General features: G+C 35.1%; 2 protein-coding genes across 7 annotated transcripts in view; one reads left to right on the top strand and one right to left on the bottom strand.

The window, feature by feature from the left end:
* LOC119636174 (mitochondrial thiamine pyrophosphate carrier) overlaps nt 1–21,311 on the top strand; it is a 70,762-nt gene extending 49,451 nt beyond the window's left edge. Inside the window, exon 2 of the mRNA XM_038031367.1 lies at nt 20,028–21,311. Within this exon, the coding sequence (XP_037887295.1) occupies nt 20,062–21,039 (978 nt within the window). The 5' untranslated portion in view covers nt 20,028–20,061 and the 3' untranslated portion in view covers nt 21,040–21,311. The remainder of the gene's footprint in view (nt 1–20,027) is intronic.
* LOC119636173 (sodium channel protein 60E) overlaps nt 1–23,825 on the bottom strand; it is a 158,973-nt gene that overhangs the window by 84,595 nt on the left and 50,553 nt on the right. For all 6 annotated transcript variants that reach the window (XM_038031361.1, XM_038031362.1, XM_038031364.1 and 3 more), the window contains exon 2: nt 17,511–17,719. In XM_038031361.1, the coding sequence (XP_037887289.1) occupies nt 17,511–17,719 (209 nt within the window). The remainder of the gene's footprint in view (nt 1–17,510; nt 17,720–23,825) is intronic.

The raw sequence follows: 23,825 nt of genomic DNA, 5'->3' as shown, positions 1-23,825 counted from the left end.
TTCAGTCGATTCAGAACTCGATGTTGAGGAATAGTATATGCATATTTAATGCGGACCCTAAAGCTTCCCTATGGGTTCTGAGAACACTTACGGCAAAGTGATCATATCTCCGTCTTTCGATGGTGAAGGGTATAAGATGAAACGGTGCTATTTATTAATAGTTTTACTTTGTTAAGTCTTTGATGTTCAATTTTGGATGCTGGGTATTGAACGGCGAGCGAAGAAATTTTACATGCCTTTACATTTTGATGCTACATACGACATAAATTTCTATACAAGTTCTTTTTTTCGTTTTTTTGCCGAAATATAGTTATCAATGTCTACACAGATGCATGTTTTTTCTCGCGTTTGGGTATATTAAATCGGTTTAGGTATATCTTAATCCTACAGTCTGTTTTTCCCTACCAATCCGCTTACTAACTGCAGCGAAAATTTAAGCAAATACCAGAAAATCGTTATTAAAATTTATGATATTTTTGCCAAGGATTTTGATGTTGAATGCGGTCAGAGTCTAGCAAAAAAAAAAAAAAACAAAAAAAATAAAATTTAATTAAAAACAGTAAAATTTTTTCATCTAAAAACAATATTAAAACTAACTTTTGTTTTTGGTTCATTGCCTACCTATCGGAACAAATTGTATATGAAAAAAACGAGTGAATTAATCATTGATTTGTTGCTGTTGCTGTTGCTATAATAACTTGCAATAAAATAGTTTTAATTTGTATGCTATTTTTGTTGTAGTTGATTAAAAAAAAAAATAAAAATAATAATAATAATAATATATAGGAAAAAAGTTAGTTTAACATGAATTCAAGTTTAAATTATTTGCAATTGAAACGAAGGTCTTGAGAAAAAAAAAATCCTATTAAAATGTGGGTGTATGTGGGTGTATTGCATTGTGTTACAATTGCCTTAAGGCGATTCATGTCCTTTAAGTGAATTATTCAAGAGATTCTTTTTTGCAATTTCTTTCACTTTTCCCTCACTTAAGCATTTTTTTTTCTCTTTTTATATATATATATATATATATATCGCTATTGTGCCCAATTAAAAACAAATGAATGAAAAACGAAAATGTCAGCACGATATGAAAATTCATGCAATGCTAGTTAAGTGTATCCGAATAGAACAAGGAAACTCATGAAAAGCGGAAAAAATTGCAAAAAACTAAACTAAAAGAAAAAAAAAAAAAAAAATGCGAAAAAGTGAAATGACCAACTAGTTCCACTTGAATATACTTTTTTAGAGCAGAAAATTACCGGACAAAGTTAAATTATATGTATATATACATTTTTTTATTTTTTCGTATATATATATATATATATATATATGTAATACATCAGTCAATAATTCCCAAGACTAAGTAAGAAAAACAATGTGTTGTTTTTTCGACTTTACTCATGATTGCTCTTTAAAAAAGGTACAACCAGTGTCTAGTCTGACTCTTCGACGCTTATTGTTTAGCAATAGTTTGTCGAGGGCGTCAAAATATTCTCAAAGCTCAAGGCTGACTTGATCTAAACACTTTTTCTTTTCCTTTAGATAATCCAGTCTAAGTAATACGATGGGTATGACAGAAATTGCAATTTCAATTCGAGCAACTCTACCATTGCAGCCGTCGACTTGTGACAAAATATTAGCTATCTCTCGTCTAAATAAGCGCGGTAATGGTCAGTCCTCTTTGGCCATTTCACTTTTCGACTAGCAAGAATAACTTTCGTGAATTTGTTGGTACCTTTTAGTGCAATCATCGCTATTGACTGTCCTTTCATCTGAAGGCTGAAGAGCTGGCAAAATACTTATTCAGCGAACGCTGAGTTTGGGAAACATTTATGTGCCATCCAAAAGCAAATTCGCATTTGTCCATTATGTCAATTGAATTGACATAAAATTTTGACACTCCTTGTTTATAGCACTTTTCATAAATAGTAGAGACCTTTTATAGGAGAGATTATCTGATTACATCAGTCCCGGGAATTATTGATCAACTTATTATATATATGTGGAAAAAATCCACCTCCCTCGTTCATTCATTTCTAAGGCAGAACTTATGGCAGTTCATGAAGCAACATTTGCATAAATTGTTGGCAACAACCCAGTCAAAAGAAGAGGATATGGCGCATTACCTAAAATGTTGGTTAACTTTCTATATGTCCATAAAATGGCTGAAGTGGTTAATTTTTACTTTTTCCCAAGCAACAGCTGCTTCAAATGATTTTTTGTCAACGGTTTTGAGAACTTCTTTGCAGCAGTTTTCTTTCTCCTGTTAGAGCGTTAACTAAACTTTTTTTTTGCTTCTGTTTTACTATTTCATTCGACAAACAAATTTCCACTATTGCTTACTGACCATTTGTCTGTTTATCCATCTAAGTTAACGTCGCTTTTGAAGGCATGCATTTAATGACAAACATTGCCATATTTTAGTTTGTTACTTTTCGATGTCTTTACATACGGAGTCCTATAAGAAAAACAAGCCACAAAGAAATGCAGTTAAAGTTAGTATTGAAACCTTTTTTTTTAGACTATCACAGGGTGGCTCCCAAAGCAGGTAAATTCATTGAAAGAATTTTTTTTTTATTTTTGGTCTGCAAAACGCTTTTCTTAAATGATTTCCTTTCAAGCGGTAAAGAACGTAGTTTTGAGAGTGACGAAAATTTCGCGTGACCTGTAACAAATATGAACCACAGCCTAGATCTGTCCTATCCACGTAGGTCAAGTTAATATAAATATCAAATTTGAATAATCAAATGAAAGTATAAGTAAATCCCGATTGTCGCTAAGATATGCTCAATTGTTCTTCTTGCACCGTCACCAACCATTATTATTAGGTAGTTCGGAAATTTCTGGCGGTTTTTCCGGACACTAGGATAAAATAACTTTCGTACCAGCTACACAGATAATTATTGTTATCGCTATACATGCAGTTATGTAGTCGAGGCTTATGTTTATTTTGAAGAAAACTTTCTTATAGCATTGAGACGTAAATGAGAGGCGGGAAGATCAAAGTAAGAATATAAGATATATTTTACTTTTTATATTTGAACAAAGGTAAACGAGCTGTAAAAGCGCATAGAGAAATATGTCCGGTATATGGAACCTACGCGCTTGCCGAAATTGATAATCAATGCCATTGACGGTGACCGACTAAAGGTTACGATTGAAGCTGATCGACACATAACAATTCGAGAGATTGCAGAAAACCTTTATTCATCCAAAACAACAAATTTATGCGTTATATAAAAAAAAGTTTATTTATTTCGTAACGAAAAACAGCAAGAAATTTCAAGGCTACCTAATAGTTCTGAAGTGAAACTTAGTAAAGAAAAAAAAAATAAAAAATGTCGATGATGAAATTAGAGACAAGAGAAAATGTACTCGGCGAAATTTCTTAAATTGAATTGCTGACTTGAATCGCGATTAAAGAAATGAGAAAAATGGAAAAAAATGTCCAAATTTTTAAATAATTGCTGAAGCGTAACGTCGGCCACTGTTGGTTGTCATTACGATTCAGAGAAGACCATTTCATCTTTGATTTTTGCATTCATGGATTTTTTTCGTCATAACAGCAGTGCATGCATTTGTATGCGTGCGCGTGGAAGTGTGCGTTTTCAGTTAGTTTAGCTCCCTTCTTCTCGTTCATTGTGTCAGTAGGAGTATTTTTCTCTTATTATTTATTTAATTTAAATCATATTTACGCTCTGTTGAAAAACATGATTTGGCAGCAGAAACATGACTGGAGAGCGAGATTAGTTATATTATACTTTTTTTGGGATTCTACAAAAATTCATTAAATAGAAGTGCGTACAAACAAACCGCAAACTTGTTTACAAAAAGGAAAAAAAAAAAACAAGAAAATTATATTCGGCCGCGACCGAATCTCTTACACCCATCATTGTTATCCTAAACAAGAACAAGAAAAAGAGAGAAAATTAAAATTCAATACTCGTGGCTGATTTTCTCTATTGTTGTAGAGCAAAAGTCGAAATTTATATCGTAGGTCTGTTGTACCTTGTCATTTTCTACCTATATCTACCCTCCAGATCCCTTTACTTCGATTACGAAGAAAAAATTAATGCACCTCGTCGCGTCGTCCATCCAATATAATTTAAAATACTTAGCCTGTCGCATTCCACTCCCCCAGTCCTTTTATTTGATACCCATATCGAAGCCATTGTTAATAAGAACTTTACTCTCCACGTCGTGCCGTCCGCGATATTTAGCTTAGACATTTACTTTTGTTTGGTACTCAACCGTTTCCGCTGCTAAAAAAAATCAAATCCTCCAACTTTTGGGGTCCGACAGATGATATATCTTCATATGAGGAATGTGCAGAATAATTTTCAAAGTTCCTTATGAGTGAAAAAAAACGAGTTAGGTCGTCCATAAAATAAATACGGAAAATTTAAATCTTATATCTTTGATCATTTATGAGCAACGACCCACTAATTTTTGCTTAGCAAAACCGAGAAGCGTACGGTGTACATTTTACTGCAGACATTTATCCCGTTTCCAATATCAACCTGGACATACGGACTTCCAGTGTTCCTGCCGGTGGCTTCATTTTTGCTACCAGAAGATTGTTTCTCACAGATGGACAGACAGATAGATTGGATATGCTTCAATTAGTTTAGAATTTGATGCTGATCAAGAGTATGCAACACGCGATGCCTGAAGCTTTCTTCTCGGAGTCGCAAGCGCTTTGACAAAATGCATATACTTTCCAACTTGATAGGTGATAGGTATAAAGAATATAATAAATAATTCAAAAAATTATTTTGAATATTTAATAGGACTTATCTCTATCTCTCTGGCTCACAATACCATAACTGACCTCAATTAAAGTTCGCATACACACCCATTAAATGTCATTCAAAAGACATAAAATAATTTTTAAAGTAATAGTAACAAGAAAGAAGAAAAAAAAACATACCAAAAAGAACAGCAACAACAACAACAAGAGCATATCAAAAAGACAAACTATTTAAATGAATTCAATGGAATTCCACATCAAGATTAGTAAAACCGACAACAACAACCACAACAACAATACTAATAATAATGAAAAAAGCATTTAATTTACATTTGCAATTCAAATTCTGTTAAAATAGTAAGCAGTTATAGGTATGTGTGTGTATGTTTGTGTATGTGCGTGTGTGTGTGTGTGTGTTTATGTATACGAGTGCTTTTTGTGTATCTTTCTCTCTAAAGGGATTATGGCTACATGTAATAGTACATAAAAAGTTACCTTCAGTTTATGTTAATGTTATAAATTAAACGTTTTCCCTGTCTGTTGTGTGTGCATGCGTATGCATATGTGTGTGTGTGTGTGTATAAACATTTTGTACACATTGCATAATGTTTTTATATAATTTAGTTTTTTTTTCTTGTTTAACAAAATACTGAATTATATAAAATTGACTTGTTTTCACATTCACATGCACTCGTTGAGTATTGCAGTGAAGAGGAACAAGAGGAAGAGAACAATGCCTGAAAATAGTATGCGTTTTGCATATAAAATTGTTCATTCACTTATCCATATACATACTATATATGTTTGTTAGTATGTATGTGGCCTAACCATAGACCTTAGCCCCTTCTCTTTCTCACCCGTTCGTTCACCTTAAATCCTGAAATTATATTTCTTTCTAAAACAATAGAATTCTGCTTCAATACCCGACAAACTAAACAGTGTACCGAACAATAGGGAAAATGTTATAAAAAACAAAAAAAAAAAAACAAAAAAGCAGAAAAAAAAGAGAGAATGATTAAAAAAAAATACTGGAAAGCATTCGCTCCATATGAAGCTAGGAACCCTTTTATATAGAAAGTGCAGTGAAGTAGGACAAGTAACTCAGTTTAGTCCTAAACTTTTTACACTGATCGTCCTGGACAGTCTTGTTTTATCATTTTACTTTTATCGTCGCGGCTTTCTTTTCCGACTTTCCAGAGTGAAAGAAGACAACGATCGAGTTCACCTATTTATAGCTATCTGCTTAATCCAAGAACTTCTCCTCCCCCTTTCTATTTGGTAAAGAAACTTTCTTTCTTGCCCTGAGCTTATTCCGGATATTTCTGTTATTTCTGACTTTGTTCAACATGAAACATTACTTATAATCGTAAATTCAATCAAGTCTTATGTGTACATGTTGCACGACAAACGACCAAGTCAGGATAACTTATGATTGTGAGTGTGTCTTAATCTGCGTATGCATGACAATTAAAAATAAGAGAAAAATCCTAAATCGACATGGTTTCATTTAAAAACTTTTTAATAGTGTATTAAAAAATTTCCGTTGGAGATTTAAGATTGAAATCAGTGATTCACAGCTGTGTTTTATTCGAAACGGATACAAGCTTAAGTGGGTTATAATAATAAAGAAAACATAATAATGCTAAACTTTATGCGGCTCATTGTACTCACTTTTATAGCTTAATTGTTTTTAATGCCTTTAAATAAATACACAATAAAGCTAATAAAGTTAATTCTTATTAAAAATACACACAACAGTGTAAACATTCTATTCTTCAACTGTGACGTACTATTCTTATTACTATTATTAATTCAGCCAGAGAATAAATTCTAAGACTAAAGTCCTGAAGCACAAGCAGCATCTAAGGCTTTCTTTAAGCATCTAAGAAACTCTATCACACGCGAGATTTGAACCCTCGACCATTGAGAGTTGCTAGTCCAGACTCTTGCTAATCGGTCACTCGGCCACTGCGACGTAATTCGGCCACTCGTAAAGTATTACCACTGTAAAGCAGCTTGAAAAGCTCTAAATGCAAAGCGTAGTAATCTGCTCAGCCAGACCGATATTCATTTCGAACTTGTAGACCTCCTAACTAAGAAAATACTTCCGCACTATAGTAATTAAAGCTAATCGATCGTGTACAGCGCCAAGCTGATAAATGTACAAATAAAATAATGGCAAAATGCATCATCAATATTTGTGGACTTTTGTCACTTATCGAGTAGCTTGCAGTGGGGCCCGCGATGAAAGCATGCCGGGTGGAAGTCGAAATAGCCATCGACCCATTTTCATGCATCTGCAATGTCTGCAAACCACTGACCTGATAAACATGAATGCAATGGCAACCATAGGGAATTAAGTCTGGACAATATGCGAGATGCGGTAGAACTTCCCAACCTAAGCTAAAAACTATTCTCTTGGTTGCCTTTGCTCGAGATGGATGAACGTAGGCGAATTTCATTATTTTGAAGACAAAAATTTTTTGCCCAAAATCTCCACCTTCTAATGGTTTCGTAGCTTGTACCATTCTCCCTCCAAGTTAACTTAATTTTTTTTTTTTTGCGTTTAATGTAATTAAAACTAGGGATAATAGAGTGCCATAGATGGCGTTCATTTCTTTAAGCTCTGATATATACTGAAAGGCCGCTTGTAAACAAGTGAAGCTTACACAGTTCAAACGTCAATATTTAGGTCACCTACACCTGGACAATTGCGGGACAATTGAACCCAACCAAACATCTCTGTTTGTCGGTGAAAATCCTGCAATATATTCCATCAGAACTCAATTTCCAAGACAAGTCTTATTTTTACCTTAATGACTGTAGTAGGACTGTAGTGATCTCACATGTAGGGTGACTATTTTCAAAAAAGTGATTCTCTTGGGCTCTAATTGGCTTGGTTTGACGTAAGCAAATATTCAATTTTTAAATTGCATTTTTTTTTACATTTATATATTATTTACGTTTGTATGTTTACACTACATAACAACGTTATAGTTCGAGAAAATAAATCAGCGGGCATTTAGCTTTCACAAAATTTATCGCTTTATGTAAGTCACTTATTCATGCCTTACAATTTTCCTAATAAAAGCGAAATGAGATATAAATGTGAAAAGTCAATTATCGTGGTCTGAGTAATCCGTGATAGTGTTAGTATACCGAAGGCCATTTCATTGGGATATACTGCCCCAATATTGCAAGCAGAGCAACGACAAGTGCCCAAGATTGCCAATGCAGGAGAGGGCCGATCTGCTTTCATTCCGACAATCATAGTCATAAAGGTCTTACAAAAAACGAACTGTAACATGTAGACCAGTGTTGTAGCGCCTTTAGCTGATCGGGTGCAATGAAGTACATCTGATATGGGTTCCTGCCCATTCATGCATCGAGGGTTGGCTGACTGTCTAGCCAGCGGACAGAGGAGTCCAAAGGACGTTCACAGGTGTAGACAATTCCTGTGGAGTGTCAAAGCGAGCTAGCAATTGGCTGCTAAGATTAAGGGCTTGGGCGAGGGCAATGACCTGGAAGGTCACTTCCAATAGTACACCGGAACGGATTTATGTTCTGTATTATTAAACATTGGGCGTAAAGTTTTTCTTTTTTTTTTCCGAAAGTGTGTATGTGTGCGTGTGTGTTTGATTGAGGAAAATATACTGAAATCTGCGATTTGGCAACGCGACGCGAATAGATGTCAATTTTAGGTATTTAGTAGAAATAAACATGTGTCGAAAGCGACAGCTTGTAGATAAAACTTTAGCAAAAGTGTCTTAAGACCTTTAGGGAAATTTTTGTAAAATTACTTATCATGCACTTCTTTAAAGCTGGAAAATTGGAAACCTTGAAAGTGACGTTTTTGACAGCTGTAGTGCTAAAAAGTGTTAAGCAGAAAGAAAGGAAATGCTTTTCGTTATAGACATTGGTACCTATCGCATCCCTCCCGTCATGCATCTATGCATAGCTGTTGTATTTCTTTTTTAATCCAATCAATCTAAACGATTCTGTTTTCCAATAAGCAATCAATTCATTTTGTTTGTAATTTTATATCTTTTCGACAGAAAAACGAAAAACGAAATTTTCATTAGAGTTATTGGATAATATTGTTATTTGCAAAAAATTAAAAATTACCCTCCATCCCCCCCTCTATGCCCATCTATCATTTACGTAATAGCAAGCTTTTGTTATTGTGGTTGGCAGCAGGCATGCAATAAGCGCACATACGGAACATATCGTACCGAACGAATGAGTTATATTTTATCATTCCCATACCATTCCCACTGATGGCAATTTATCAAAGAAGATTCTACTTCAAAATATTGGAAATTTATTTGATTCGTACGTAGGTAGTACATTGTGTGTGTGTGTGTGTGTGTGTGTGTGTGTGTGTGTGTGTGTGTGTGTGTATGTATGTATGTGTAGACCGCTGTGATATCCCATTCTCTACGGTTCGTTTATTCTTATTTGATTATTTTAAGAAAGTTCTAAGCAAGGATTTACCAAAGTGTGTTTAGTACGCAAGTACGCAAGTATGCCATTATTTATGTTGCTGTTGTTGTTGTTGTTGTTGTTGTTGTGCTCACCACCATACTAAGGTTTCATGCTGTTGTTGCAACAATCTGAATTGTCCTATCGAGATTTCGTAAACAATAAAAATAATTCATTCTTAATCAATACTGTAATAATTTGAGTCGATTTATAGCAAAGTCTATCTTTCCGCTTGGCAGCAAGTTTATTTTTTTTATTTATATCGCGAAAGCGGAAACAAAAGATGAGTAAAGATAAACTTGAACTCAACTAAATTGTATCAGAACGCAGTTCGATAATAGGCGAGCCTTTCTGCCTGCTTTGCATAGATTTAATGGCAGAAAGTGAAAGACCTTGCTTGTCTTTCTTCTATGTCCCGCTAGTGTGTGTAGCTTACGTCACTGAAGCAGGGGTAAACGATGAAAAAAGATGAGCTTCAGCTTGTTCTCTCGGCGATGCCTATATGGAGGTAAAACGATCAATCTAAACTCCCATACCCTGCTTAGTTGAATTCTAAGGACGAAGCGTGGAAATAAACGCGTTTGTCTAACATTGCATCCGCCGACAATGGGCATCAGGCCCTTTGCACAATTAGAGATGTTGCACGTCACACATATTCCAACTACGCAGACGAAATTTGAAAATGAATGCAGTTATAGCAAAGATGGACTTCAGAAAGTGACTTTCACAAACCTGTACTCGCTTGAGTCGTAACAAAGGGGTTTTGAGAATGAGCGCAAATAGTTGTGATGAGAAACTTTTTCTTACGGATCGCTTGGGATTTAAACACGCAAATACTGCGCGGATGGCAAGTGCATCCGCAACAATTTGTTTAAGGGGGTGTGTTCAAGAGCAACTGTCCTCACTTCGTTAGCGTCTTGTATTTGGTTTCCTTGTCTGAGTGTGTCAAACTAAGAGATGGTCAAACCTTCTATCTGATAAGTCAAGGACAAAGAGTTTTGGTGGTGAGTATGGCGCCTAACGAGATAATCTACTGACAATCTGCTAACCATCAATAAGACTAGGCTCTACCACGATCCGCCACAGATCGAAAGCAACAAAATGGCCTTTGGAATTTTATGGCCTACGGGTTGCTATATTCTTGCCTAGAAATGAAATTTCGCACAGTCAGTGCATGTTATTTAAAGATGACCAATTACTTAGGGGATGACCCATATTCGCCTAACACGGTGCCTGTCCGAGACGAAGAGAAGTGTTGACTCTAGCCGAGTGGATGTGTGCCAAGTCGGTAAGTGTTATTTATACTTTTACCGAGTGAGCTCTCACGTCAGCTACATCCCGAGTGAACTCTACTGCAAAAAAAGAATTGAAAAATTAAAAATGTTTTTTCCCCTGCACAAGGCATTCCCATTGTATTTGTAATTTGTTCCTTTGGCGGTTACAAATGAAAAAAACATTTTTTTTAAAAGCTGTCCTAAAAAGTACCTTTCCCGTTTTGAATAATGATAACAATGTTTTGTCACTTCTCTTTTGCCCTTTTTATGATAATATTTTCCCTACGATTCAATTATAAAAGACTTTCACAAAAATGTCAACAACGCTTATATTAATAGCATTTTCATTACTATTTTTTCCTCCTTTTTTTTTTTTAAGTAAATTTTAATAAAATTTATTAGTTTTTCGTTATCAGTATTCAATTTATTGCACATATTTTTGTTGCTTTTTTTTCGATATAGAAAAATATCAACTAGTACTTGTGCGAAATACTGGCGGTATTTGAATTAATTTCATCCGTTCCGAATACAATTTCATTTCACGTTTGCGAAGCACCTTTTCAAGTAAAATCAAATTTAAAAAACAGTTATGTGTAGGAGAATATGTCAAGAGGTGATAAAAAAAGCAATAGTGTAACGCCTAGTGAAAGTTATATTTTGACATCATCAGAACAACACATTTCGGGGAAATGTTGTTTCGTTGATTCAAGTCTACAGAAAAATGATGATGAAAGGATTATATGCAGGGGCAATAAAATAAAAAAATAAATAAAATATCTGGAGAACGGTGTAACGGATTAAAGAAATTAGTTTTGCAAGGCACAGCTCAACCAAGGCAAAGCTCAACCAATATCCAGACAATTCTACTTTAGAGATCCTAGCCCTAACAGGGTAATGTATTGTGCTGTCCGTTTGGGCAATGACACCAAAGTACCGAAGGGAGAAACGCAAAGTTATCTATTACCCATTATTCACTATATAATGTGGGGGGATTTTCGTTCATTGTAGATTTTAATTCATATCATATTGATTTGAAAACTGATTTCATATAAACGACCGCCTCTGGACTTCTGTAAAAATTCAATCCTGGAACACGAAATTTTCGCTGCTTTTTCACATAAAGCTTTTCATACGAAAAATCTTAACAATATAGTCGTTGAGAGTTCGCGGTTTATTGGCTAATGCTCCCAGATAACCTCAAAGTAAAACGTCAAATAGAGTTGTGTCGCATGATCTTCGTGACAAGCTGATATAGGCAATTTTGAGAGGTTGCATTGTCGTTGGACCCTTCCCGTAATAAACTGATGATGCCACGCGATGTGCGGCTTATTGCAACATTTTGTGGAAGCCGCATATCGTCCAGGTTGAAATCATCGAATTTTTGCTACAGACAATCAGTTATCATGTTTCTCTAGCATTCTCCATCGACGATAGCTATAATGCCATTTTCATGTTCGAAATAATACGTAGCGAAGATTAAAGGCCAACCGTAGATAAAAAACACTCGCATACAACTTATTAAACCGATTAACCAAACACTACAATCGCTTGTTTTGGACGTCCTAGCACATCCACAAGATTTTCATTGATTCGAAAAAGTTCATTTAAGCAGTGCCCCGGTTCCTTCGGTAACATGAAAATATTACCTGAGTTCTGGATTGTCCCCACAGATGACTCATTTTTCCGCTGAGAATTACGTTTGTTGGGATAAAGGCTTTGTTTAGCAAGAACAGGATTTGAAAGCGTAATATTAATTTATACTGCGAAGTATTCACATTCGTGTAGCTAACCTCAGTTAACATAAGACTCGAAGTCGATTTATTCGGGTAAGCACAAAGGTTAACGTGTCTAGTTTTAAATTACGGCCAGCGATCGGGTGTGGAAAGGACTGCGGCTGGCCCATACGCAAGTGCTATTGTGTGCTATGCTTGTGCCCTTACCTATATGCATTACCTAATTTAATTTGAAATTTCAAGTTGGGCTCTTTTTGGGCTACGTTATCAAGTTGGCATGACATTCACGGGGTCAATCCACAGAGCGATAGATCCTTGCCTAACTACGATTGATATGTGGTCGTAGCTAAAGTGAATGCACGATCGGTAAAGGCAGCTGCGGCCACTTTCATTCCTATCTTTGTACACATATATAGTTATTAAGCTTTGCTTTTTAAAATCATAAGAAGAGAAGTAAAAGAAGAAAAGAATTAATTCAAGCCTTTAATATATTTTTTTTATATAAAACTAATTGAAGCATTATACAGCAGAGATAAATCATTTGTTATAGTAATTGTTTGCTATAAAAACTTTTAAGTTTTTATTGTTTGTTAAACATGACAACAATAACAATAATCACCGATAAATTAACCAGCTCTTACTGTACTGTTTAACGCAATCTTATATTGAATAGACGGCGTATAAATTTTCGTTTCTGTTTTGTTGACTTTTACGATTTATTATTGCTTCATATACGAAATCAAATCAATATTTGTTTATTGCATTTACACATCTCTAGAATTGTATGCAATCAAGCACAAGTGGCTACAATTGATTAATATTTTAATAAGATAACAAGCGCTTAATATCACTTAAGTAGATCGAATGCCAGATAATGGAATGCACAGCAGAGGTATACACCTTCTACTGAATACTTAAATATCTGCGTGCGTCGTGTCATTGACAGATACAAGCAAAACTTAATCATTGTTTATTGTTCGCACAATTTATGAGTGTACGCCAGTGTCGTAAGCAACAAACCCACAAGATGTTTAAGATGATTTTATTATGGAAAATGTTTTCTTAACATTAATTTTTTAAAATCTTACAGCGCTTGTGGTTGTTGGTATATTAAGTAGTTGCGAACGCATATCACACACAGAGGAGCTTAAGATAGACCCGTCTTTTATTAAGCTTGTCTGTTCGTCTGACGTTTATCCGTGTATTTTTGTGACGTCATTTTTGCGATAATTTGATAAAATTTGGTACACGGACTTGCTTTGAGTTAAGGAAGAACGCTACTCAAAATGGTTCGGATCGGGCTACGGTTTCGAACCCTCCCCATATAACTCCCTATTTTGAGAAGTCCTGAAATGGAAAAATGTGCAATTTTTAAAGTTTTTCAACGAAACTCGCTGAGTAGGGTGCCAGTCTAAGTTAGTATAAAAGCTTTGGTTCGGCTGGAGCCCTCTCATATAAACGTCCGTAAGAAAATCGATTCTTTTATGATGAAAATTTCTTCATGATAGTAATTGGACATAAAAATATGTGGAATAAATTTGAAAAGCGTGGGTCTATTTCTTGGCGCCCACTTTGGATCAGATAGATCTATTTTTCTATTCTATAACGTATGTAGAGGGTTATCATGAAAGTCTAATCCTTACATGGAGAGATTTTCTATTTTTTTAAAACTGAAGTGTAGTAAAATATTTGGAAAGTGATATCTTCCGGAGCCTCCAGAGCGCGAGCTTTCATGGAAAGGTGGTGGGCCTTTGCTGGAAAATTATTTGCAATAATTAGGGTATGATTACCAAGACGCGTGAATATGTGTACTAAGCAAAGTTATGTAGGGTATGTAACGGTCGCCATTGCCCGACTATAATGTTCTTATCTGTATTTTTTTACTGGCATTTTTACTGTCAAGTGAACGTAAAAAAAAAAAGTTAGCGAAAATTCTTTTACCAAAACCATTCTCTTATTTCCTAGGTTTCTCTTTTCTCTAATGTATTGAATATATTTGAAGTGTTAAGGTTTATATGTTTAAGGTGACATTTTAATGGAGAATTTCCTTAGTTAAATCTTAATAAAAAACAATTTTTTAGAAGCAAGTTTTTCACCGTCAAAAGAAAAGTTCAACAAAGTTTTGTTTACGAGGATTGTTTCCAATATGTTGAATAACCTCCACGTTACGTTAAGGTTTATCTTGCTTAGCTAAAGATGATATTTTAATGGAGATATTTCTTAAAAAATTTGAAAAAAAAAAATTTGTTGTTTGTATATTTTCTAAGTATTTCCTATAGTCAAGAGAAGAGCTTGAGAAAAGTTTTATTAACGAGAGTCCTTCTGAATTTGTTGAACAGCTTCCGGCACAAACTTTTTATAAGCACTTGGGCTGAGAGATTACAGAATTTCTTCACTTTTATTTATTTATTTTTAAAAAAAAAAGAAAAGAAGACCATCAGTTATCCATAAAAATTAAGCAAACGAGATGAACAACAATATGTTAAACTAAGTGGTTTGTAATAAAGTGTTGAATTGAGATGAATAGGAAAGTGTTCCGAATATTTAATACTGTAACTATTTCTTGTTGTTAGATAAATATTTCGAAAGATTTTATTTATTTTGAGCGTATTAGTCACCTGACCATATTTATGCTAAATATTTAGATGATCACCCGTTCAGCAAAACTTAGTTTATCGTCGTCTTGAATCCTATTGCCATTCCCTCTGGTTATGATGTTAAAAAATCGTATTGTCTGACCTCCACAGGAGTGAAATCCTTCATTCCCTATTTTTTAAAACCATTCTTAACGTATATATCTATTTTGAATATCGAACAATGAGTGCTGGGAGTGGCCCGTAGTCGTCTCTTCAGCAAAAAAAAAAAGATCTTATTTCTAGAAATGGCCAATTCTCAAGGAGAGACTGCCAAATGCTTATGACATTTTGGTCATTTGTTCGCGAGTTATAGCGTCTCTAACGACGTTACTTTTGCTATTTCCGATCGATGAAAAAATCCGAATATCATGCATTTTTGCGTACATTGGTTCGTGATGACGAAACTCTTCTTACTCGAAAACAAAAATTGCACTGATTTTAAACGAAGCGGTGCGAACACGGGCGACATTCATATTCGAAGTCGAAAGAGATAGATGGCGAACTGAAGACATTTAAAAACATTGTATTCACTATTTTACATGAGAAAGCTTTCTTGCAAGTTGATACCACGCTTGCTCACTATTTTGCTTCCTGGAGCATTCGTTTTAGATCTACAAACAGGTAACAGACGCTAGGAATGACCGACTTGTGACTGGGTGTATTCGTTTGCAGGCAGTTCCGGCAACCGGCGGGTAATGTTTGTTTGCAAGCCGCAAAATCTCTCTCTCCAGAGAAACGTCAATGCATATATGAAGTTTTATGGCAAACAGTTCTATAGAAAAGGCATTGGTGTGTTATATTACTTTCGGACTAATTGTATCACTTTTCGAAGGAACTATGTTGATGAGTAGAGTCAGATTTTGCAAAGATTTTTTTCCCATTTAGTCCCGGTACTTTTTGTCCGCTATTCTAAATACTGTTTATTGAAAGTTAACATTTTCACTCCGTTCATACAAATTCAATCCCGATTTTCATCGTATTAAAGTAATTTCTCTCTTTCATGCGTGGATGTGATTTCCTTACCGGTTTTCGTATTTTTATCGCAATACCACCGAAATATAAGGCTTCTCAGTTTTTAATTATTCACAAGTCCTTGTAGTCATGATACCTAGCTCTGAAAGAACTACCTTTCAGAAAATGATTCTGAATCGATTTAAGTTTGTCTGTCCGTCCGTCTTTTTCCTTTTCTTGCGTTCGACTTATCGGCCGCAATTTCTGAGATATTTTGATGTCTGTCTTAGTCCAAGAATGAACACTATTGAAAACGATTCGGATCGGATCACTTTTTGATCACTTTCCATATAACGCCTTACTTTGAAAAGTCCTTACGTGAATAACTATTGGATTGCGTATTTAATATTAAGCCTTTGCCCACTGCACTATTTTTAGTTATTGCCTAAAGCTTTCGTCTGATTTATCGAATTTTGAAATCAATCGATTTTGGATGAAATTATGCTTATGCTTACTTATTGGTACGTTACTTTTGCACAGAGATATACAACGCTGAGATATACTTAAGATAGAGCTACGTTTCATGGTATCAATCGATTCGAAATTGAGCTTTCTGTCCGTCTTTGTGGTGTTTGCTCGTGTGTTCTTCTGTTAAATATTGAATAAACTCTGGCGCACTGATATGTTCTGGCTCAAGGACGCACACTGGACTGGACTCTTATTTTAAAATAATGTCTCGATATCAAGATAAAAATTGGAAGAAAATGATATTGTGGCATACTAGGCCACCATGGCGTTGCAACGTTGAGAATATAGAGATCCGATATAATTATGTTTATACGAAAATACTTTTCCCTACTTGCACGCTCCCTTTGCATTTGGTAAGCATCTAAAAAAATATAATTTTGTAATATTGTAATAGAACGAGCAACACTTCTTCATTTCAAAGCGATTGCCAGATATAATGTAAACTACGTTTAACTAATAAAACTGTACTTAATAATTATTATCGTCGGGAATATTTACTAATTTAGTTCAACTCCAAATGCAGTCGAAATAAATTAAAAATTTTATATCAAAACTTAATCCTCTTATAGTTTTTCTGCTCGTATCGTACATAACCTCGTTGTATATAGATATCTATAGCACAAAGAATACAACAAACTGAATATTCTTTCATTAGACGATTGTAGTCGGTTTTAATTCTGAAAAACTGGTGCGAATTATTTTTAACAACTCATTCAAACTCGTCCAAGCATACATTGTCATTTATATGCTAACTTTTAAATCGCTTCGTTCAAGCTTAAATGCGTTTTTTGGTTGGTTAATGATACGTGATGGGTAGATGAAATTTATTCATTCCCTACCCACATCATATTCAACTCAATATTCATCTCGTCAATAAATATTTATCATCATTTAATATGAAATTTTTAATGAAAATAAAATGTTTACGAAATGAAGAGTGAAGAAAAAAGAAAAAAAAAATTATAGATTTTTATGAATTGAAATGCGAAACTAACCGAACGAACCGTTGCACTACTAATGCGCTCTCAATAGAAGAAGAAAAGAAAAACGCGGGAAAAAAGACCTTTCGCTATCATTCGCATAGCATTGTCATAATTTTAATCCCCTTACGTAACGTAAGGAGCAGAAAAATAAGAAGACATGTTCTCTCACTTACCTCTTCGTAGATAAAAGTATCGATTTCTTCCAGCGGCTTTCCGTACATGTTTTCTGGGAATGGTTCGAATTTTTTTGGTAGAACGTCGCCATCTTCCACGGTGGCTTTAGTGCGTGGATGAAAACCATATTCACGCACCAGTTGTATATGGCGATTCTCATGTTTAATTTGGGATTTTTGTGTGTAGGCAACAACTTGATGTTTGGCAACTGAAATTTCAATTTCACATACAATAAATAAATATTGATTTTGGTGTAAAGTATAATAAGTAGAATGATTTAAATTAATTTTATAATCTGCCTATTATTAAATTTAATTTAATTTTCGCAAAACATCATTTATTTAGTTAAACTAATCCTTTCGATAAGAATGACCTACGTATGTCCAACGTAATAATTGTCGGTTGTCGATGCCAAACTACTATCATATTGATAAAAGTATAAAATCATGTGATGTTCTATTTGTCACTTTTTTCTAATCTTATGCAAAAAAACTTATCAACGGCATCCAGACCGAAACATTTTGATATACGGAATGATAACATTATACCATTTGTAGTCACGGATTACGCAACAGAAAATTATGGCTATGGAAAGTGATTGCGAAAAGGGAAATGTATTTTTTCGCTTTAATCCAAGAATCATCGTTTCTGATAAAGTTCATCTCCTACTTAATCAAGGCGTTCAGGAAAGTTAAAGTTTTCGCATTTGGAGAAAGGAAATTCCTTTTGCTATTCGTAAGAAACCACTTTATCCTCCAAAAAGCAACCGTTTGATGAGCGTTGTTTGGTAGGAGTGTAGGACAAAACTCATTGCCATCCAAGTTTGGTGAACGAACAGTTTCAGGAAATACAAAACTCATTTACCTAAAGAGGCTAAAGTGAAGCTATTTGAAATCACTGCACGTTTATCTCGGGGTATGTCCCGTACACGTGTTGCCTGAGGACGGCCATAAAGAGGTGAGGGAAGAGGAAAAGGTACGGTGGGTGGCCAGTGTTGTAAATTTACCGACGGAACACTCGATATGGCTACGACCAAGTCACATCTCACTGAGATTTGATCGACCATGTAAGCGCGATTCTTACCTAATCCTAATATCAAGCGGCAGTCATTTGGCTTTATTATAAAAGTAAAATATTCGTCGGGAAGTTGAAGACAAGTCGTAGAATTGCAATTATCCGAATATTTGAGCGTCCGAGTGCAGACTTGTAAAAAGTAAGCAAACGAATGACATCGTTTTTCATATGAAAAGGGGATGAGACCTGATTTTGAGGACTTTGAATTGATTTGCTGTGTCTTCCGGCAGTTGTCGTAAACCGCGAATCAAGCTAAAACTCTTCCGTGTGAATGTGCTATCTTTTAGGTTTTCGCAGTACTGTAGGTTATATATTGCCCTCTGCGCACACATGCTGTGTGCTGTTCCTGAGTGCTTTGACTAAGTCGAATTTTGTAACAGAAGACCGCCATTTCCAAGAAACTGTGATTCTTTTCGTTAATTTGAAGGTCAGTTTTGCTCAATAAACAATAGCGGCCTTACGATATCCAAAGGATCTTGGTACAGAATAAGCGACATAACCATTTACATCGGCGATAAAGTTGAATTTCCATGTCGGCTGCATTTATTGCGGTTAACTGGCCTGAAAGTATCAAACGATCGATTGTATTTGCTGAACGGAATTCATATTTTGCCTAAGCGGTAGTAGAAGTAATGCTGTGAGAGCAACAATAAATTGAATTAAATATCGCGTGAAATTTTTGTCATTTTACCGAAAAATCCCTTGAAATTTATTCACATTCCTAATATGTAAAAGTTTTCCACCCTGCAATGCAATAAGTTTTTCATTTAACCATAAGATAAAAACGTTACAGTCGTGTAAGGTCAACCATTAAACGGCTTACTACTTTTCGTCTACCGCAATTCTTCGTTTAGTTTATATATTTGTTTTCCATTCGAAGACGTAATCCATTTTACCTATAGAGCAACAAGATCCTAAACGTGAGCTGACGTCATGCACATATGAGACATTTACGTTTCTTCTCAAGAATCTCATTGTTCTTTGCCTATTTTTGTCATAAATCATTACAAGTTAGACGTTGTTGCCAAATAAAGATCAGACTTTCAGGCAGCGGGTGTAAAGATGGTCCGATCTAATTCATTTTCAAAATAATTAATCCTGTACCCAACTCACGTTAGTATAACAAATTTCGTCAAAATATCGTAAAATTTGCGCAGATTAAACACAAAAATACATGGACAGACGGACAGTTGGAGGAAAGGGTAGGCAAATTTCAATGATTTTAGCCATCGATCGATATAAGAAAAGTTGGGCCAACCTCAAGGTCTTCTGGATCTTTCATACGTCTGCACATACTTAATATGCACTCAATGCAAGAAGCGGTGTAGTGTACATGTAATAGGATAACAACATGCTACATTTTAAGCATTTTAGCAAAATATTGAGAAAAATTGAAAAAAAAAATTATTATCTTATGTCGTTGTTTCATTGTATCTTTCCAGCGGAAACGATTAGCAAAAAAACACCTCACACAAAATGGTCCATGAAGACTCTGCTCACTTACAGATACAGCACTATTCGGCTTGGACGCAAATGAAGCAAGCAATATCAGGAGCGGCCTCGGGGTTTATAACGCGAACGTTCACTCAACCCCTGGATGTACTTAAGATACGCTTTCAGTTACAAGTGGAACCAGTCGCTACAAGTGGCGTCAGTCAAAGCAAATATACCTCAATTGCGCAGGCTTGCCGACTCATTTATCGCGAAGAGGGCCTATTGGCTTTTTGGAAGGGCCACAATGCCGGGCAGATCTTGACCATGACATATGCAATCATGCAATTTTGGTCGTACGAACAAATCGACTTAAGGTTAAGACAATATCCATACATGAGTACACGTACGAATTTTACACATTTTGTAGCGGGCGGTTCGGCCGGTTGCTTGGGTGCCATTGCCTCTATGCCATTTGATGTGATTCGGACACGTGTAGTGGGGCAAGATCATAATCAGAGGCACAGTAGCATGTTTCGTTTATTGCCAATTATCGCCAAAGAAGAAGGTGTGCAGGGTTTATTCCGCGGTTTGGGTACAACTCTCCTTCAAATAGGTCCGCTAATAGGTTTCAATTTCATGTTTTATCATTACATTATTGATCTCGTAACAAAAATGTCGGGCCACGATCATCAGAAATTGTCCATTGCGACCAGTCTGTTAACTGGGGCTGCATCGGGTGTATTATCTAAAGTTATTCTATATCCTTTAGATTTCATTAAGAAGCGTTTGCAATTGCAAGGCTTTCTTAATGCTCGCCGCTCTTTCGGTCACAATCAAACTTGCCATGGTATTATTGACTGCATGAAAAAGACTCTTCAAGAAGAAAAAATAAGCGGCTTTTACAAAGGCATGTATCCGACACTTATGAAATCGGGTCTGACTACCGCGTTCTACTTTAGCATATATGACGCCTTCAAAGAGCTTCTAAAAGTCGATGAAGATAAGACACTAGCAGACTAAAAGAGACTTGGAATATACATCAATACGCACGCACAGACCGACAGGAACGACTGGTCATGTTTGTTGCAATGAAATTCCTTAACTTAAGCTATAATATTTTTCTTCTTACAAAGTTTTTCTTTGTTTTTTTTTCAAATATTTTTTTATTACATTTATTTTTATAACGCGCTTCAGAGTAAAGATATTTAACAGGTAATGAATTAAAGAATTTTATAACGCGCATTATATTGAAGATTATTACAGGTAAAGAATTATTATGAACACTTATTTGCATATACACACACGTACTTAAAAAATGATAATAATAATAATAATAATAATAATAATAAAAGAACAAAAGCTATATACAATAAAAATCGATGAACAAAGTATATAAATTGTTTTCTTTTTTTTTTTTTCTTTAACAAAAAATTATTGCGAAAATTTATTCTGACTAACATACAGAATACGAGAATAAGAAGCAAATCTCTTTCTCTCGCTTGTTATTTGCAATTTATGGATAAAGAAATTAAGTGAAAATGTCGATACACATATATACTCGTTATATGGCGGTCTCAATCAAAATGGAGCTTGTCATGGCACTCATAAATTCCCCTTCTCCATGACAACAAGGCCACTCGTCCTCATTCACTCGTCACATAAGCGAATTGACGAGTACGAGATATTTGTAGTGTGCTCTTTTTACTGATACTGATAAGCAGGAAATTGTGAGTTGGTTGATTGGTTGCGTTGATCGCTTCATAGAGCACTCACGCTTTACGACTATGTAAGCCTTTCACTTACCCATTCTTAACAACTGTTATATGCCGTATGAAAGGATATGAGTTGCTTTGAACATAAACATGCTTCGTAAAATTCAATTGTTCACGCAAATGAATGGCTCGAGAATGAATGGAAGGAAAAATGAGAAGAAAAGGAGAATGTAATGTGTGTAATAGCACGAATAGGAACGAAAGTGCAATTCTGTGTCCATTTAATTAATCTAAGGATAAGCTTAGCGCTTAGCTGCACGTCTCTTCAATCAAAACAATAGCATGACTTGTTAAAATATCTTCCCAACAATTTCTTCTGGCGGATTGTTGCTTGCATATACCGGTTTGTGTGTGGAAATATCGTCTTGTGTTCATTAGAAATAGGGGCAAGTTTTCTCCAAGTTTGAAAAAAAAAAGAAGTAAAATATAGTCATATATAGCTTTATATATATTCCAGAAAGGGCATAAGCAATTTTTTTTTTCTTTTAGTGTTTTTCAGAACTGAATAGAAACGTAAAGGCGCTAGCTTTTAGTTGACTTTTTAACCGTTTCAAATCGAGTTGGCAACGAGTAAACTTTTAAGAGAATTAATAAGAGTAAAATCCTTATATAGTCGGGCTAGAAGGTGGTTAAATATTTTAGACCACTTTGCTTAACTTAATTTGGTAATAAAATATCAGAAATGTGTTTTTCCCGCGTCAAGAGTTGCTTTTCATGTCAACCGGTATGGTTTAAGGCTACCACACCTAATTTTCTTGTTAAAGTCTTATTAGCCTTTCACTTAGGGTTATGGTAAACTACCAAAAAACTAAAAAGGGACACCTAAAATAGAGATATGTAACCTTCAAATTTTTTAAAGTTCATTTTTTTATCATACATAGACTAATTTGTAGCGTGCAATACTAGAAATTGGTTACATTTACCATACAAAGGTTTGCATCCCGTCATGGGATGGAGTTCAAGTTACGAATTCGATATAATTGATTTTTATATCAAATTACTGTTACGGACCAATTTTCATCATAAAACGCTAAAACTGAGAATTGGGAGATTTGTTGTTTAAGTACAAAGATGGGCCTCCCTATCCTTCCAACATTTGTCGAGAAATTTTTGCAAATTGAAAATATTTCTTCATATGATAACTTTTTTACTATACGGCTTTATATAGGGTACGGTCCAATTCAGTCCATTTTCAAGAGGAATTGTCGCTGGGTCAAAACTGGTTAAGGTAGTACATTTCATTAAGATAGGTCGCTACTGAAAAAGGACGGACAGACAGACAGACAGGCGCAAAATGGTTCCCAAAATGATTTCAAACCGATCGGGACGACAAAAGGTGAAGCTATCTTCAGGAATTTTGAGTGTTACGTGCATTCGCACCAGCCGCGCTATCGTGTAGGGTATAAAAATAATAGAAACTAAGGAAGAAATTGTATTCTAGCTGACAGCCATTCACTAGGACTAAAAGACGGAAAGTGAAAAGAATGGATAAAATCAGTTCGTTTGACAGATAGAGGCCAAGACGAACCATCACTTGACTGCGGATGTATGCTTAAAAAAAGTGTGGTCTTAAAAAAATAAAAGTATTCACTGAAAAAAGAATATTACTGCGGGCATAAGTCTTTGCTAAAGTGAGAGTATGTTTGGCATCAGATGCCCCAGGGCGCAATTGTTAGTTGTTCCCATCACTTAGAGCAAGTTCGTTATTCTTTACGGCAAAAGGCTTCGCTAAGGCCCAAAATATTCGCCGATAACTGCCGATCGGCTCTGTTCAAGGCAGAATTTAATTTTAGCAAGACAAAAACATTTTTGCAGCAAGCATCTGCGGCGCTGTGGTACGAAAGCCAGATTGAAAAATTCACTCAGTTTAACTGAAACTATTTAACAATTTATTATCTAACCAGCTGCAAAATAACTTTCAAGAAAATCTGTTTTGTAAACACTTCAGCTCCAAGTGACAGAAATACAAACATTTGGATATACACACACATATATCTATATATATATATATATATGTAGATATATATAGATTTT

Source organism: Glossina fuscipes, unplaced genomic scaffold (genome assembly GCF_014805625.2).
Source record: "Glossina fuscipes isolate IAEA_lab_2018 unplaced genomic scaffold, Yale_Gfus_2 28, whole genome shotgun sequence".
Classification (NCBI taxonomy): domain Eukaryota; kingdom Metazoa; phylum Arthropoda; class Insecta; order Diptera; family Glossinidae; genus Glossina; species Glossina fuscipes.
The sequence above is the reverse complement of the archived record's forward strand: the minus strand, read 5'-3'. Positions and strand labels throughout refer to the sequence as shown.